Source organism: Prionailurus viverrinus, chromosome E2 (assembly GCF_022837055.1).
Source record: "Prionailurus viverrinus isolate Anna chromosome E2, UM_Priviv_1.0, whole genome shotgun sequence".
Lineage (NCBI taxonomy): Eukaryota > Metazoa > Chordata > Mammalia > Carnivora > Felidae > Prionailurus > Prionailurus viverrinus.
Genome location: NC_062575.1, coordinates 18,587,592 through 18,606,384, shown reverse-complemented (window position 1 = coordinate 18,606,384; position 18,793 = coordinate 18,587,592). Strand labels below are relative to the sequence as shown.

General features: G+C 43.7%; 1 protein-coding gene across 1 annotated transcript in view; it reads left to right on the top strand.

The window, feature by feature from the left end:
* CDH1 (cadherin 1) overlaps positions 1-18,793 on the top strand; it is an 82,414-nt gene that overhangs the window by 57,326 nt on the left and 6,295 nt on the right. The window contains exons 3-13 of the mRNA XM_047836425.1: positions 974-1,191; positions 2,812-2,955; positions 3,055-3,210; positions 3,969-4,113; positions 5,482-5,657; positions 5,918-6,046; positions 8,060-8,242; positions 9,516-9,760; positions 13,746-13,891; positions 16,849-17,073; positions 17,388-17,618. Of these exons, the coding sequence (XP_047692381.1) occupies positions 974-1,191; positions 2,812-2,955; positions 3,055-3,210; positions 3,969-4,113; positions 5,482-5,657; positions 5,918-6,046; positions 8,060-8,242; positions 9,516-9,760; positions 13,746-13,891; positions 16,849-17,073; positions 17,388-17,618 (1,998 nt within the window). The remainder of the gene's footprint in view (positions 1-973; positions 1,192-2,811; positions 2,956-3,054; positions 3,211-3,968; positions 4,114-5,481; positions 5,658-5,917; positions 6,047-8,059; positions 8,243-9,515; positions 9,761-13,745; positions 13,892-16,848; positions 17,074-17,387; positions 17,619-18,793) is intronic.

Below are 18,793 nucleotides of genomic sequence, written 5' to 3'. Positions count from 1 at the left end.
GGGATGCTTAACCAGCTGAGCCACCCAGGGGGCCACCCCCAGAGTCCGTACTCGTTATCATCATGCCATGTCCCTCTCTCATTGTCTGCCACTGGTTTTGAAATGTCAACATTTATGTATTTATTTAAAATGTTTATTTTATTTATTTTGAGAGGGGAGAGAGAGAGAGAGAATGAATGAATCCCAAGCAGCCTTCATTCAGTCAGTGCAGAGCCCAACTCAGGGCCCAATCCCACGAACTGTGAGAGCATGACCTGAGCTGAAGTTAAGAGTCAGATGCTTAACCAGATGCTTAACCAACTGAGCCACCCAGGCTCAGTTACCCCACCTGCTACTTAAATGTAGACTTTGCAATGTCTCACTGTACCTTAGTCTCTAACTTTTGGATTTAGCAAGCAGTCTGTCTCAGTAATGTTAGCGGTCTGTTTTTATATTGTCAACAGCCAACTGAAGGAGAGGTCCCTTTTGTTATTGAAAAGAAGTTACTTTCTAGACAGGTCACTGTTTGTAGTTTACAGGTAGATAAGAAGAAAATCAGGGGCGCCTGGATGGCTCAGTCGGTTGGGCGGCCGACTTCGGCTCAGGTCATGATCTCGCAGTCCGTGAGTTCGAGCCCCGCATCAGGCTCTGTGCTGACAGCTCGGAGCCTGTGCCTGTTTCAGATTCTGTGTCTCCCTCTCTCTGACCCTCCCCCATTCATGCTCTGTCTCTCTCTGTCTCAAAAATAAATAAACATTAAAAAAAAATTTAGAAAAAAAGAAAATCAGACCACAATGAACAGTCTTCCTGTAATTGTGAAGAACATGATGATAATATTGACTACTTTGGTATCTTTGCTGTTCTGTCTCCAGACGATGGCTTGTTTTGCGTGAGTCAGGCTTTTGGTGTGTGAACCACGTTTGCTTTTTAGAGAAGGAACACTCATGTCTTTAATCTGCCCCATTTCCTAATCGCTGTGATGTGTGCCCTGCAGTGAGTTTTGAAGGATGCACCGGTCAACCAAGGACAGCCTATTTTTCTGATGACAAGCGAATCAAAGTGGGCAGCGATGGTGTGGTTAGCGTCAGACGGCCTCTACAGCTTCATAAACCAGAGATGAGTTTTCTCGTCCACGCCTGGGACTCCAGCCGCAGGAAGCTGTCCACCAAAGTTACGCTGAAGGCAGCAGTGCACCATCACCGCCACCATCACGTACGTTGGAGCGTTTCTTGGAAGTTCACCATTGTTTCAGTCCTGGCTAATGCAGGTTCCCTAGCCTTGGCACCATTCACATTTGGGGCTGGATGGTTTTCTGTTGTGATGTTTAGCAGCATGCCCCTAGCTGTCATAACCAAAAATGTCTCCAGACAGCCAATGCCCCCCGGGTTGGAGAATCACTTCTAGTTGAGAACCATTGGTCTAACTGAACTAATCGTTGGGAATTTTTATGAGTAGGTGGGGGGAGGGATCAGCCGGAATGATGGTGCAGTGTGAATATCTGTATTTTCTGTGGGAAGTGTAGAATAGTGGGTAAGAGCATGGACACTATCTGGGACTGAATCATAGCCCTGCCACTTACTGCCTGAATAGATATAGGAGAGTTACTTAACCCCTCTGTGCTTGAAATTCCTTATCTGTAAATGCAGATAATAATGAGTGCCTGAATTAATACATGTGAATTGATATAACTGTGCTAGGCATACAGTAAGTACTCAGTAATTGTTAACTGTCTTTTTCTTGGAGGGAGAATGAGCAGGAGATCAATCCTCTGATCATTTTATTTTACTCTTTGTGTTTCTAGTGGGGAGAGTCTTGAGAGGGGAAGAGAAGACTCAATGGGAAACATTTTTTTTAAGTTTCGTTTATTTATTTTGAGAGAGAGACAGCGTGAGCAGGGGCAGGGCAGAGAAGGAGGGAGGGAGGGAAAGAGAGAGAGAGTGTGTGTGTTACTGGGTATGTGAGTAACTAATATGTAGGAATGCAGTACTGGGAACGATTTCTTATCTCATGTCTGTCTTGTGCATTTTGAAACAAATTTGAAAAGCCAGGAAATAGTGCTTAAATCACATTTGGCAAACAGTGATCAGTGATTATGTGGGGAGTGGGAGATGGAATTGTCCTCTGGAACCTTTACAGTATTATGGTTAATCACTTTAAAGCACTTAAACAATTTGGAAGAAACTTTGCTTCCATCTTCAACTATCTTATTTCCCTGTGTGTGCATAAAGCTATCTTTATCACACATGAAAACTGTTCAATACAAGTCTCAAAGGGCGTTTTTGGTTCCCATCCCAACAGCTTTAGTTAGAACAAATGGAAACTCAATAGATAAAACAACACAATGAGGTTGAAGAATTTGTATTGATCACAAAGTAGTTCTTAGCACCAATTTCTAAAACTTACCTCATCTTGGCTGATAACTCCACTTTGGAGGCCTATACCCCAAGGAAAAACATAAAAGAAAATTGAAACACTTGAATATCCAGTTGTTGAATAAGCTCTGATATTACATCATCAGAGTGTAATGTTCTTTTAAAAACAACAGGTATAATATATATAGGCTTGAAATAACTTGCAAAATAATATCAAACTCTCAAATGTATAGTTGTGTATGCATACTGGTTACTTGAACTCTGGACATTAGAAGGATCAAAAGAGAATGCCATCTTTATTATATGGCAGAGAGGTTCATTGGGTTGTGTTTTGATATTAAGTTAAAGTCATCGACTGCCCTCAGAATGCTGGAGATGCTGGCTGGGTAGGTGGAACTGTTGGGCCTGTATTATTTCTCCTGAATTACCTGATTTTGTTCTTCATCTCCTTTCCTTTTAGGACACTCTCTCCGAAACCCAGACAGAAGTGCTCACATTTCGCAACTCCCAGCATGGTCTTAGAAGACAGAAGAGAGACTGGGTTATCCCTCCTATCAGCTGCCCAGAAAATGAGAAAGGCCCATTTCCTAAAAATCTGGTTCAGGTAGAGAGCAGGAAGTTCTTTCCTTCTCTGGGAGCAATTTGTCAGAGAAGGACTAAGAAGATAAAGGGATAATGCTGTTTCTTTCTGTTTGGTCTTCAGATCAAATCTAACAGGGACAAAGAAATCAAGGTTTTCTACAGCATCACTGGCCAAGGGGCTGACACACCTCCTGTTGGTGTGTTTATTATTGAAAGAGAAACAGGATGGCTGAAGGTGACGGAGCCTCTGGATAGAGAACAAATTGCCAAGTACATTGTGAGTATCTCTCAGAAGCCTGTTAACAATGGGGTCATATCCTCCCAAAATTTTTTGGTCAACCCATGTTGGATCCCTAGATCAGGTGCTCTGGACATGTGAGGCTTAATTTGATAGCTCTGTACCTGTTAATAAAGGGAGATGACAGGAGAGCTGGGGAAAAATTGGGGGGGGGGGGCGAGGGGAGCATTAATATTTTCTTTGTTAGGAATAAAGAGAGGAGAGTCCTTATGCATGAGTTAAGACCCAAGGTAGCAACTTTTGGGGCCAAAAGTCCCTGACCCAGAGGAAGAGGCCAGTGATGACATTGGGGAGCAAAAGCCATTCTTAGACCTTGGTATCAGAGTAAGTTTGGAGAGCTGAAGGGTAATGCATTGAGGCCAAATGTAGAAAAATCTGGGGAGACACTAGACTGGAGCAGTCAGAGCAAACATTAGCCTGCTGGGAATGAATCAGAGTGTTTTAGGGTTCTACTGTTTTCTCCTAGGCCTGGCTCCCTAGCCCTCCTATGGGAAATGGGAGCTCTGACCTGGTAGCTGTGTTCTCCAGCCCATGAATCTTTACATATCATGACCTCAAACATTGTCATGACACCACTGAAGCAGCAGCACATGTCCGAGAAAAGTTCTCTGCTAGGGTGTCCTTCCTTGGGTCTTGGAGAGTGGGGGGGGTGGGGGTGGGGTGGAGGCCAGTCACATGACTCCTTCCCTTTCTTCCCCCTGGTTGGGACCCACGTAACCTTCACTTGGCTGTTTCAGCTGTACTCTCATGCTGTGTCTTCAAATGGGCATGCAGTCGAAGACCCAATGGAGATTGTGATTACGGTGACAGATCAGAATGACAACAAGCCCGAGTTCACCCAGCAGGTCTTTGAAGGTTCTGTCATGGAAAGTGCTCTTCCAGGTATGGCCAATACATAAGGCGCGTAGTTCCCAGAAAGACACTTAGATTCTTTGGACTTAAGAGTGTTGGGGCTGGTGTTTGGGGTCAGGCCCTTCATAGCGATAGAACTTCTTTAGAAGCTTGCACCATGTGTATAAAACATCCTTTCTACAGAAATGTGTATTATAAAATAGGAGCATTTTAAGAACCTTCCGTGATTAAGAAACAGATGCATGCCATTCATGACCACATTGTTTTCTGTCCCCTGTAAAGGTAACCGCTGCCCTGACTTTTGTGGTAATCATTCCTTTGCTTTCATTTGTCTATTTCACTGTGTGTATATTTATCTCTATATAAGCTCTTGTTTGTTTTGCATGTTTTCAAACTTTATGTGCAGGGAACCACACTCTACATGTATTTCTGTGGCATGCTTCTCTCGTTTAGCTTTATGTACATACGGTTCTTTGTGTTGGTGCCTATAGCAGTCCAAGGCCATTCATTCTCATTGTCATGTAGTATTTCTTTGCATATATCTCCTGATGGAAACATGCAAGACTTTCTCTAGGGTATAAATCCATAATGGTAGATGGCTCAGTTGTATTGTATGTGCCTGTTCAGTGTGATACTTGCTGACAAGCTGTTTTCCAAAGGGGTTGAACCAGTTTACAGTCCCACCAGCAACATATATATCCTGGAATTTTAGACTTTTCAGCTCTGTTGACTGTGTGGTGGTATCTCCATACAATTTTAAATTGCATTTCTCTGCTTTATTAATGGGCTAAACATTTTCTGTGTTTGCCGGCCCTTTGGGTTTCTTATGACTTCTTTCTTCGTCTTTTGCTCTTTTTTTTTTCCCCCTTGGGCTATTTTGTTCCTTTTCCTAGTGATCCCTAAAGAATTTTTTTTGATATGATCAGCACTAGTCCTTTGTCAGTCACAGGTGCTATAAGTATTCTCTTCTACGTTGAAGGCAGTGATCTCAAGTGACCATCCTCTCTGGTGAAGCCGTGACTTACAAGCCACGTCGGAAATTTGTGGGATTTTCCCTAGTTTTCACCTCATTCACTCTGTTTGAGAGACATGGCACTGTTTCAGTTTAAGGTTACTTATTCCCCGTAGTCCTCCCCTCCAGCCCAATCCAAAGTATCTTGTGGCAAAGCTGAGTCCTTGGAACACTGCTCATTTGGTGGAATGCTGTCGTCAACCCTCCTCCCCCCCCCCCCCCCCCCCGCACTGGTAAGAATTTTGGAAATTAGAAAATGGAGAGCCATGACACGGTACCAACCCTAGGTTCCTCCTGGAACATTCTGGACAGAATTGAGCTGAGCAATGTTGACCAAAATCCAAAATGCAGCTTAACTGAATCTTCCTCTCCTTTGGCACTTCCAGGAACTTCTGTGATGCAGGTCACGGCCACAGATGCAGATGACGACGAGAATACCTACAATGCCGCCATCGCATACACCATCCTCTCCCAAGAGCCCCCGCTGCCTCAGAGCACAATGTTCACCATCAATAGGGACACAGGAGTCATCAGTGTGGTCACCACCGGGCTGGACCGGGAGGTCAGGGGTCAAGAGGATATAGAGGGGGTTGAGGGCAAATAGACATTAGCTAGATCACGTGGACCGTGCAAAACTCGGTAGAGGCCAGTTGCCATGTAGCATGTTATGGTCTGAGCTTTGCATCTAAACATCTGTCTAGAGGTTTTATATCTAGAAGGCAGGCTAGCATTCAAGCAAATGATAAAGTGTTTTGATGCTCTGGGCTGGGCTGGGCCTGATGTGGTTCTGGGTCCTGACTCCAATGTGTTTGATCTCTGCAGAGTGTCCCCATGTACACACTGGTGGTTCAGGCTGCTGACCTGCAAGGCGAAGGTTTAAGTACAACCGCAACAGCCGTGATCACGGTCACTGACATCAATGATAACCCTCCCATCTTTGAACCAACCACGGTAATTTTGCAGCCCCTCGGTTTTCAAAGAAAGGTCCTCTGTTGTTTCACAGTGCTCATGGGTGAAGCCTTTGACAGCCTTCCCTAGACTACTGAACTTCAGAAAGCAAGCAGATTGGGGTGGCAGTTGTCCCTGCCATCATTAGCCTGGGCCCTATTGGCACACGTTTGTGAAATTATAAATGGCACCTGAGGTGCCTGGCTGGCACAGTCAGTGGAGAATGTGACCCTTTTATAATTTTTTAAATATTTTTTTGATGCTTTTATTTATTTATTTTTGAGAGAGAGAGAAGGATATGACAGAGCATGGCTGGGGTGGGGGGCGGGGGGAGCAGAGAGAGAGGAAGACAAAGAATCCAAAGCAGGCTCCAGGCCCTGAGCTGTCAGCACAGAGCCCCACGTGGGGCTTGGACTTCACTGTGAAATCATGACCTGAGCCGAAGTTGGAAGCTTAACTGACTCAGCCACCCAGGCACCACAGAGCATGTGACTCTTGATCTGAGGGTTGTGAGTTTGATCCCCATGTTGGGTATAGAGATTACTTTAAAAAAGAAAAAAAGGGGGGGGGCACCTGTTGAATTCATGTTTTCATTTTGGGTATCTTGGTCACAAGTCCTACCGGGTTTTGTTTATTCATTGAACAAATATTTTCTTTCTATTCTTTTCTTTTTTTAATCTTTATTTATTTTTGAGAGAGAGAGAGAGAGAGAGAGTACGAGTGGGGAGGAACAGAGAGAGAGGGAGACACAGAATCCAAAGCAGGTTCCAGGCTCTGAGCTGTCAGCACAGAAGCCCGACATGAGGTTTGAACTCATGAACCACAGTATCATGACCTGAGCCCAAGTCGGATGCTTAACTGACTGAGCCACCCAGGCACCCCAGAACCTTAAATCTTAGTACATTAATTAGAAATCAGCTCAGTGGGTAATAACAGAGACTTGACTCTTACGTCCTAAACAAATAGGGTAAACTTTCTGGTGTCACAAAAAGCCCAGAGCTAGATTATCTGTGGTGTCAATGAAACCTCTTTTGCCTTACTTTGCCACCATCCTTGGTGCATAGCTTCCATCCTCGGTGTCCCCTTATGGTCCCAGATGGCTGCTAGCCCTCCAGCTATGTCTGTGCTTCGTTCAGGAAGGAAGCAAGGCCACGGGGAGCACAAGGCATTGCTGCTAAGTGAAGTCCTCTTATTTCTGTGCAGACCCATACAAGTTCCATTTACCTCTTAGCAATTGCAGTCTTCGAGGATGACTGGAAGTAAAATACATTGTCTGGGCACTTTGCTGCCTCCAACAATATATTTCACGAAGAAGGGGTGAATGGATATTAGTATTCAATTAGCAGTGTCTGCCACCCTAACCTAGGCATTGTGAGTAACATTTATAGTAAGATTTGACAGGAGGTTGGCCAACGCGGGACAGGGGACAATGGAAGAGTGCTCCAGGCAGAGGGAGCAGCATATGCAACATGCTCTGAATCAGTGAAAAGCTTGATGCATAGCAAGAACTGAAAACCAGTCAGTGTAGTGAACTAAATGAGGTTGGGTCCTGCACGACCTTGTAGACTGAGGTAAGAATGTTAGAATTTATCCTGAGTGCAAGGGGATGTCATCAAAGGTTTTAAGCAGAGGACTCTACTGACCAGACTTCTGTTGTAAGAAAATTATTGGTACCACTGGGAATGATAGGGAGAGGAGAGTAATGGATAAGCCACAGTGTCTTGAATTTGATTAAGACCATAGTCATCAACTGGGTCAGAGTGTGCTGTGAGGGGCTCAGGTAGCCAGGTCCTTAAAAAGCTTCTTCAGGTAGTCATAAAGGATGATGTTCCTTGAGTAGTACTGGCTGCTCCACCAATAAGAAATAGAGGCTCTACTGATGGAGTGGGCATTTCCTCCAAGACTCTTCTCCTTGAATCTTGGGCTCAGAAAGGACTCCTTTAGCCCTCTAGGCCCTGGCTCATCTATTGGGTCTCAGGATGTCATAAGTGGTCCATTTTCTCCTTTGCTCTGTAGTACCAGGGGCAGGTGCCTGAGAACGAAGCTAATGTCGAAATCACCGTACTCAAAGTGACTGACGCCGATGTCCCAAATACCCCAGCGTGGCAGGCCGTGTACACCATATTGAACAATAAGGATGACCAATTTGTTGTCACCACAGACCCAGTAACCAACGATGGCATTTTGAAAACAGCTAAGGTTTGTATGGTGCCTGGCAAGATGCAGAAACTGACATCTTGGAAACTCCCCTGTCCACTGGTGTCTTCTCAGAAGTAGAAGTAGCATGGCATTGGTGGGGTAAGGGTGGGAGGCTTTCCCAGGATCTGTTGGACCATTTGGGATTTGCAGTGACTATTCCAGCACATGTGAGACTCAGGAAGCTCCTTGAGGTTGAAGAGAAAGAAAATACCATGTGTTTTTAAAAGGCTTGCTCCCTTAAACATTTATCTACTCCTCCCCTCCATATCCATTTTGCAAATAAAAGGGAAAATAGTTTACTGGTCTCTGCCATTTTGCTGGATTATTTTAGAAGTGGGACAAATGACTTTTTGAGAAATGTTTTGGAAACCCGAAGACTTAGGAAGTTGGGTGATTTACTTGTTGAGGTTACTCAGAGTTAATGGATCCCTGAATCAGCCCCAAGGCTTTGACTTCCTCTTGAGCAAGTGAGCAGACCATTCTGCATTATTACTTTATGCATTACTTACTACATAATCTTATCTCCCCCTAACCATCCAACGTCAACATTGTCTATGCTACCAACAAAAGAAAGAAGCTAGTAAAATGAGTCCCTACCATACACAAAGTCCTTCATCAAAGTTCCCAGTTTTTTCCTTATGGCAACTCCATGAAATATTCCTTTTCCTACATATTTAGATGTAGAAACAGACCCAGAAGTTAAGTTGCCTGGATCACACAGCTAGGATATGACCCAGCTGGGCTTTGACCTTGTTGCTGACTGATCTGAACTGCATGTTGACAGTAAACTTAATTGAGGTCATTGAGGTGGACAAGCAGGGTCTTCTGTCCGTCTGCTGTCACATGGATGGCATGTCACATGGGATGTGAACATTCTTACTGGCCTTGAATAATGAATGACTTTATGTGCTAGTGTTTGTTCACTGGGGTTTGCTGTTTGACGTGTCCCGTAGTTTGTTTTTATTCTTCTCCTAGGGTTCTCATCTTTATTATGATTGCATGGTGGTCATTGGGAGCTTTTTAAAACTACGCATGTCTGGGCCCCACCCTCAGAGACTGCTATTTATTGGGTTAGAGTGCAGGCCTCCATTTTCTTCAAAAGTTCTCAAGTTAATTCTTCTTAATTAACTAGATTAGCTAGATTTGAGAACCCCTAGGATATTGCTAACCAAAAGCAATAGTTAAGGACTTAATTTTATTTATTTTTTTAACTAACATAAAATGTATTTTTGAATTTTTTTTTTTTTTTTTTTTTTTTTTTTTTGCTCCTTAGGGCTTGGATTTTGAGACCAAGCGACAATACATTCTGTATGTGGCCGTGGAGAATGTGTCCCCGTTTGAGGTTATTCTCTCCACCTCTACAGCCACAGTCACCGTGGACGTGGAGGATGTGAACGAAGCCCCCATCTTTGTGCCTCTCCAAAAGGAAGTGCACATACCTGAAGACTTTGGTGTGGGCCTGGAAATCACATCCTACACTGCTGAGGATCCGGACCAGTTTATGGAACAGAGGATAACGTAAGTGTGAGGATTTTTTAACAGACTTGCAACAAATTGAGTATGAGTGTATGTGTGTGTATAAAATACTTTGTTCATAGCATTTTACCATCATCGGTCTGTGCAAGTCCCCCCCCCCCCCCCCCGTTTTTTCTAATTCCATTTTACTCTCATTCTCCACACTTTTTCCGTTCCCTCCATAGCCAGCCATTCCCGATTTACTGTTGCTTCCTGTTTGCAAGTTCATGCAGTGTGCTAAGAATGTGGTTTTAATTTACATACATGATGTTGTGTTAGAAGTAGCTCGGTATTTCTTCTCCTTTTAAACTTGAAGTCACTCCATAATCTAAATCACACCCACAGATGTTGAAACCACACCTGCCAACCAACAACAACACCCCACAACCATGTATGATAAAGAATGTTCTTAACTTTTTGAGGGCTGGATTTGACTAGGAAAAAACTATGAGAATACAAATCCAAAGAGGACACATGTGTCTTGTTAGTAATACCGTGATTTCCAAGAAGTAACGGGCCTCCGCCAATGCGCCCACTTCCTCTTCTTGGAGATGTAGGTTCCTACCTGTTAACATGTACTTTAGGGGAAACTGTCACGACACCTGAACTATCTTCTTTTAAAGTTTATTTAAGTGATCTCTACCCTCAATCTTGAACTCATGACTCAGAGATCAAGAGTCACATGGTCTTTCAATTGAGCCAGCCAGGTGCCCCAGGCTCTCAACTATTTAGAGAAAAGCATACAAATCCAGAATAGCGTCTTGCATAGTAATTGAGTGTGTTCTTGTTTGGTGGGGTGTTTGTGTTTTAGCATCAGTGCTTTTGACTGGTTCAAGTTGAAGTTCAAACAGAGTTTAAGTGTGATTTCAGCCTCAGTGGTTAGTTTGGGAAGTGCTGATTCTGTCCTAAGTGAAAGGCCTCCTGAATACCTTTGGACCACACATGTGCCCTGTATAGGAGGAGCTATACAAAAGGTGCAGGTAGAGATCTTAAAGGCTGCTAGCACTGAGTCATTAGGTCAAGGGTGATGGGGAATTTTTAAATGAAGGAACCAGGCTGATAACACCCAAACCTTCTGATTGTATTTAACATTTACTTAAAAAAAAAAAAAAAAAAAAAAAGTAAGGACAATATAACATAATGGACCACTTGATATGTATGATTCAGTAGCATGCAAACAACGTCACTGTGGAAATATTTTTTTTTTGGAGTAAACTAAAGTTGAGGCAGAACCTAGTTAAGCGTTAGAATCTGATTTTGCAGAAATGCAGAGAATGAAGAAACAAATGCCACAAATCTGGCCAAATGCAGAATGTGGGAACTGTATGACAAATGACACTGGAATAAGTGGCAAAAGGGCAGGGAGGACTGCTTTAGATCAAAAGAGTATTAAGAGGCAAATGAACCAATTGTAATATGTAGACTACAACTTGAAGATAGATTCAACACTCCAACTACAAAAGATACCTTTGAGTCAGAGAAATTTAAGCATGGACGTGGCATTAGATGACAGTAAGTAATTATTACTGTTTTTGTTAGATGTATTGGTGGCATTATGTTTTGTTTTATTTTTTTTTATTTCCTTATTTATATGGGGCACCTGGCTGGCTCAGTTGGGTAAGTGGCTGACTTCAGTTCATTCAGGTCATGATCTCATGGTTCATGAGTTAGACTCCTGCATTGGATCTCTCTGCTGTTGGTACAGAACTTGCTTTGGATCCTCTGTCCCCATCCCTTTCTGCCCCTCTCCCACTGGTTCTCTCTCTCTCTCTCAAAAATAAACATTAAATTAAAAATTTTTTTAAAACCTTATCTATATAAGATGTATGCTAAGATATTTACAGGAAAAATCTTTTGACATTTGAGATTTGCTTTAAAATAATCTTAATTTCAGGGCACCTGGTTGGCTCAGTCAGTAGAACATATGACTTTTCATCTTGGAGGTCACGAGGTCAAGCCCTATGTGAAGTGTACAGATTACTTAAAATCTTAAAATACTTCAAATGTGTTGAATTTGTACATGTATCCAATGTACGGCTCATAATCCAAGGAGTCCTCTAGGTGGTCCAAACTATTAGGGCTAGTAAGAAGTGTTTTGTTTTGTTTTTTTTAATTTTTTTTTTAATGTTTATTTATTTTTGAGACAGAGAGAGACAGAGCATGAACGGGGGAGGGTCAGAGAGTGGGAGACACAGACTCTGAAACAGGCTCCAGGCTCTGAGCTGTTAGCACAGAGCCCGACGCGGGGCTCGAACTCACAAACCGCGAGATCATGACCTGAGCCGAAGTCGGACGCCTAACCGACTGAGCCACCCCGGCGCCCCAAGAAGTGTTTTTAATCAAGGTTGAAAACTATAGTGGGAAACCAAAGACCTCTTGTATGGTTTTCGTTGAATGATGAAGCCTTGGACTGTATGGTTTCCAGGCCAGTTGATGCCTTAGCTTGCAGTAGTGTAAGGGTCATTTAAAGCTTCTCTTTGGGCAAGTACGGGGACCAAGTCTGTGTGTAGAGGCCCTTACTCCTGGAACAAAGACCACTTGCTAAGTTCATGGCTTTGTACTCCTAAGGAAGTGGGGATGTGCCTGGAGGTATCCAGGGCTCTTTTATCCTTAGCTTTTTTGCTTCTTTTTCTGAGCCTTGCCATGACCCTAGCAGATAGCTGGGCAGTATATCTCTCTTTTTCGTGCCTTTGTTTTCTCTGATTGACTGCTTCTGGTACTCCTAAGTAGGTATAGCTTAACGGATCATTCTGGCATTTTGAATAAAACTTTTCTTTCCCTTTGTAAGGCCAGAAGGAACTTGAGCTTCTCTGGCACCTGCCATGAAAAGCCAGTAGTACAGCACATCCTCCAGTCACTGTGTCAGCACGAGTTTCCAAGTGTTTGTGGTGGGGGTTTTGAGTGGCATATTGCCACCATTTGAGTACTGTTCCCTTTGGGGAGCTGGCCTGTAAGACTCTGCTTTAAAAATACATAAGGAGGGGCACCTGTGTGGGTCAGTTGGTTGTGTCCGACTCTTGATTTCAGCTCAGGTCACGATGTCACGGTTTGTGGGATCAAGCCCAGAGCCTGCTTGGGATTCTGTCTCTCCCTTTTTCTCTGCTCCTCCCCTGCACATTCTGCTTCTCCCTCTCAAAATAAAGAAATAAACTTTAAAAAAAAAAAAAAACCTTAAAGTTCATAGTACTCCTTGCTTCAGGCAAAAATTACCCATAGATACTAAATCTATTGGGTGAAAGTTAGTTGGTGAACAAGATATTGTCACATTTTCTCCCCTCAGACCATAGACTAATGGTCTTTTTTCCCCTTGGGAAAAAAGTACCTTTAATGGGAAGAAATCAGGTGCCCTATCCCTTATCCAAGTGATCAAAGTTAACCAAGAAAAGAACAGATGTCATGTGCCTCTTAATGTCCTCCTGAGAAGGACAGTCATCACTTATCCAGTGCTCTTGCCTCCCTTTCCCTCACATGAATTGAGTTTACTTAGAAGGGAATAATCAGACCAGCCCAGATTGAGGAGCTTTCTCCAAAACAATTGGCCTGCACATTTCAAAAATACCAGTGTTGAGAAAGAATGGAAAGGCTAAGGAATGTTTCCAAATTGAGGAAACGTGACATCTAAATGTCATGCGTAGATGGATCCTGAATCAGGGCAGGGATGCTCCGGAGGACAGTTTTGGGGAAATCGACAATTTAAATATGTACCATATATTAAATGTTACATTTCCTGAAATTAAAAATCCAATTGTGATTATATAATAGAATGCCTCTGTTCTGAGGGGATAATACGCCGAAGTATTTATGAGTAAGAGAACATGATGGCTGCAACTTCTTCTCAAATGGTTCAACAATGGGTGAATCCAGGTGAAGGGGACATGGATGGTCACACTTTCCTGTAGATGTGAACGACGAACAAAGAGGAGCCTTAGCCTTCTTAGCTATGTGCCGTTCACTCTTGTATTCTAAGCCAGAGCTTGTGCCTTTTCAGGTATCGGATTTGGAGGGATGCGGCCAACTGGCTGAGGATTGATCCAGACACTGGTGCCATTTTCACTCGGGCTGAATTAGACAGAGAGGACTTTGAGCATGTGAAGAACAGCACGTACACGGCCCTCATTATCGCCACCGACAATGGTAAGGATGTTCTTAGGGTTTGGCCTTGGCCGCCTCACCCTCCCGGCTCGTTTGCTTCTTTGCCCCCCACCTTTCTTTTAGAGGCAAGAGTTCATTCTTCCTCTTTTATCCTTAAACAAAAAACATACAATTTTCAAGGGTACAAATAATTTAGGTCAAGTAGAAGTGCTTTTCACCATTCCCTCTTTACACCTGAACCCACTCCTTCCCCACAGGAGCCAGACTGCCTGGGTCTAGAGCCTAAGACATAATACCTATGTGACTTTGGACTTACAAGCTTATTTCTATGTCCCTCAGTTCCTCTATCTGACAAAATGATAATACCCCATCTAGATTTTTAATGAATTCATTTATGTAAACATGCCTAGAAGAGTGGCTGCTACATAGTACTACTCTATAAGGACTATCATTATTTTTATCATCATCATTATTAGTGAAATGTGACTCCCTCCGGGCTGTTTCTGTGTGTTTGAATTCATTTTTCTGCATATGAATTATAGTTTATTATAAAGCCACTATCTAGTTTATTGCCTGGTTTTATTGTAAAAACCATTATTTTATACATGTTGATTTCTATTAAATTTTTCATTTACTTGATATGTAATTTATTATTATTTACAATATGTCTTTAAGACACAGATTTACTTTGGCACTTTATAGATTTACCTCTTGGTAATAAAGAAATGTTACCTAGGGCTGCCTGGGTGGCTCAGTATGTTAAGCATCCAACTCTTGATTTCGGCTCAGGTCATGATCTCATGGTTCGTGAGTTTGAGCCCCACAATGAGCTCTGCCCTGACAATGTGGACCCTGCTTGGGATTCTCTCTCTCTCTCTCTCTCTCTCTCTCTCTCTCTCTCTCTCTCTGCCCCTCTCCTGTACACGCATGCTCTCGCTCGCTCTCTCTGTATCAAAAATAAATTTAAAAAATAAAAAAATAATAAACTGTTACCTGGATCTAGCATAATTTAATTATTCACACATTAAAGAACACTGGGATGGTTTCTACTTGGTCATTATTTCCAAGACTTTCATACGTAAACATCCTTGTACATGCCTCTATGTGCAAGTATTCCCCCTGGCTAGATATTTAGAAATAGAATTATTGTTAGAACCTACTCACTTCCTGACATTGTGAATGAGTCTCTTTCCCTCACTAACTTACCAGCTTTCTGAAATAGTTGACAATCTAGAAAACACAGCAAAGCGAGTAAGGCCATGATGGGGCTGGGCGGATGGCTGTTGAATGATGCAGCCTCCGTCACATTGTGAATGTGCTGGGGAAAGATAAACCTGTTAGAATTTAAAGCCTGTCCCTGGAGCTGTCATTTGGGAGTTAGTGAGGAAGGCAAGTTAGACCTTGACTGGGTCCCATTTGCAGCCTGAAGCAGGCTCCAGGCTCTGAGCTGTCAGCACAGAGCCCGACGTGGAGCTGGAACCCACAAACCGAGAAATCATGACCTAAGCTAGAGTCAGACGCTTAACTGACTGAGCCACCCAGGCGGCCCATGTTTATTTATTTTTGACAGAGAGAGAGAGAGAGAGAGAGAGAGAGAGAGAGAGCGAGCGCGCGCGCACAAGCTGGGGAGGGACAGAGAGCGGGGGACAGAGGATCTGAAGTGAGCTCTGCACTGACAACAGAGAGCCCAAAGCGGGGCTTGAACTCATGAACTGTGAGATCATGACCTGAGCCAAAGTTGGATACTTAACCAACTGAGCCACCCAGGTGCCCCTAATTAGAAAAAAATTTTAAATGGCCCCTGCTGGGTTTTTGGGTTTGTTTGTTTGTTTTTTTTTCCTCTCCCATAAGGTAAAAGGATTCATTCATGGATGAATGCATAAATAAAATATGGTATATGTATACAATGGAATATTAAAACATGGATAAATCTTGGGGGCATTATGCTAAGTAAAAGCCATGTCACTAAAAGATAAATACTGTATAGTTTCACTTAAGGTGTGAAAGTGGTCGAATTCATAGAAACAAAGTACAATGGTGGTAAGGGGCGGGGAGGGGGCTGGGGAGAGAAGGAAAGCAGGGAGTTATTTAATGGCTACAGAGTTTCAGTCTTGCAAGATGACACTGTTCTGGAGATCAATGTGAATATACTTATACTGTTGAGCCTAAAATGTAAAATGAACTTTAAAATGTTTAACATGGTAAATTTTATGCTATGTGGGTTTTTTTTAAAGCCATCATTTTTTTAAGGGTAAAAAGAAAAAATAATCACCACATTCTTGCCACCCAAGCATGATTAGAGGTTTGAGATAATAGTCCTGTGCATTTTTTTTCTATAACAAACTAATATTGGGGCACCTAAGTGGCTCACTTGGTTAAGTGCCCAGCTCTTGATCTCAGCTCAGGGTTGTGAGTTGGAGCCCCACGTTGGGCTCCATGGTGGGCATGGAACCTACTTAAGAAAAAAAAAAACCCACACTAATATTATGATGATGCTTGAGTGTCTACTCTTTCTACCATTTTATGCTAGATGCTAGCATAAAATGGTAGAATACGTATGTCAGAATGTAAAAGAAATGCACACAGAAGTGTCCAAGTCTTTTTTTCCCCAAGTCTACTTTGAAAATCAACTTGCAACTTGTAGCCATTTCAAAAGCTCAACCCTTTGATAATGACCTTAAAGCCAGAGAAGTTTGGAAAGGGAGAACTGGTAGGGGGGCAAAGAGGAATTCTTGGAGTGGTTCAAGTTTAATGGATGCAAAAGAGTAGGGAGCCTTGTCCTTGGTGTGAGGAATAACTTGAGTAATTGTTGTTAAAGTGGGGAATAGCGTGTTGGAGAGCTGCCTGACCAGAAGTGAAGATGCCCTGAGATGGGGAGGGTGGGGCCTGGTGATGAATCTCTGAAGAGCCAAGCCAGGATTGGGATTTGGTCTGATCCGAGGCAGTAGAGCTTCATGAATGTTCCTGAGCTGTGGTATTTCCTACATATTTTCTCTTAGGTTCTCCACTTGCTACTGGAACGGGAACCCTTCTCCTGATCCTCTCTGATGTGAATGACAATGGCCCCGTGCCAGAACCTCGAAGTATGGATTTCTGCCAGAAAAATCCACAGCCTCATATCATCAACATCTTTGATCCAGATCTTCCCCCCAACACGTCTCCCTTCACGGCAGAACTAACGCACGGGGCAAGTGCCAACTGGACCATTGACTATAGTGACCAAGGTGGGAACTGGAGTCTTACTCTGACCCCTTGCTTTTCCCTGCTCCTGCCCCCCACCCACTTCTGAAAGTCCCTTCTCAGCTTCTCAGATGTCACCTCTTTTGTCTGACGCTTGTTTATTTGCCCCATCTGCATTTGAGGCATTCCCCCAAAGGCCCCTTTCCTTTCCTGGTGTCTGACTCTGTAACATACTGCACAATGATCTTCCACCCAAGCAGCTCCATTTTCTTTACCCTAATAATTCTAGAATGAGGTTGTTTTGTTTGTTTGTTCTTTTTCTCCTGGTCCCATCATTTATTTTTGTTGCTTCCTCCAGCCCGTGAATCTCTAATTTTGAAGCCAAAGAAAACCTTAGAGTTGGGCGACTACAAGATAAATCTCAAACTCGTGGATAACCAGAACAAGGACCAGGTGACCACCCTAGATGTGTACGTTTGTGACTGCGAAGGGGTCGTCAACAACTGCAAGAGGACCATGCCTTACGCTGAAGCGGGGTTGCAAGTTCCTGCCATTCTGGGCATTCTCGGAGGAATCCTCGCCTTACTAAGTAAGTATGCCTGGCAAGCGTTTCAGTCTTTGGCTTCTAAACTGGGGGAGGTTTATCTGTTACTGAGCATTTTAAAGTTGAGTTCGCCAGGACTGGAAGGGAGCATTGTTCCATTAAATCAACAGGAGCCCAGTCCGTCTATTTTGTTGTTCTTTGAATCCTTCAGGGCAGTGCATACAAATCGCCTGCATGAGAAATCTGATCTGGGGTGGGACCTCACATTCCACCTTTGTCACCAGCTCCCAGGGGGTGCAAATGTTGGAGGTTCTTGGAGCAACCTGGAGCAGCAAGTCTTTAGGGTACTATTCTCATCAGCATGGTCGGAGCTACCAGCTCACCACCCCCACCTTCCGTCCTGGAGAAGGGATGAGAGAGGAAGTGGAAGGCACGTATCTGGAAAGTGCACCTTCACTCCCATTCCAATGGCTCAAACACAGCCACACCTAGAATGTCCCACCCTAACTGAGTGGCCATGTGCCCATTTAACACTTGGCAGAGAGTGGGGGTGGAGTGTAGGGTGAATAGTGAGTATCAATGACTATCAGGACAGAGTGGGGGAAAGACCGTGTATAATTAGGGGCTGAAAAGGGCGGTCCAGGTCATGAATGCCTTTGCATTCAGAAGAGGGGGCCTCTTGAGGGAGCCTCAAGGAAGGTTTGGTGGAAGATGTAGGATTGTTGGAACGGGGACTGGTGGCATTCGTGACGGTTCCCACACTAGTGAAGGCACAGAGAGGAAGGGGAGGCAGGGAGGAGACCAACGTGGCTGGAGTAGAAGGAAGTTCTTAGAGGGAGCAGTGGGGCCACCTCTGGGGTTTCGAGTTCGACTCAGCACAGGTGTTCTTTGCCCTGCCGCTTGCTGCTCCAACAGATTCATTTGCTCCTGCCCTTTGCTGCTTGTGTCGTCTCAAAACTCAGAAGGAAGGAGAGTGTTGTTTAGAATTCAGTGAGCTTTCTGGACTTGTGTTCCTCAGAATTCACATGGCTTTATTGCCACCGTGGGGTGAGGTTAATTCACCTTCCTGTGTCATCAGCACAGGCGTGACAGTACAAGCCCTGCCTGCCCACTTCGTTCCCATTCCAATTACATTTGAACGGGCCAGTCTGCTCTGGGGACAGCAGTTACAAACTAGTACTTTCATTCTGAGGAAAATGTTCAAGACTGCAGTTTACCCT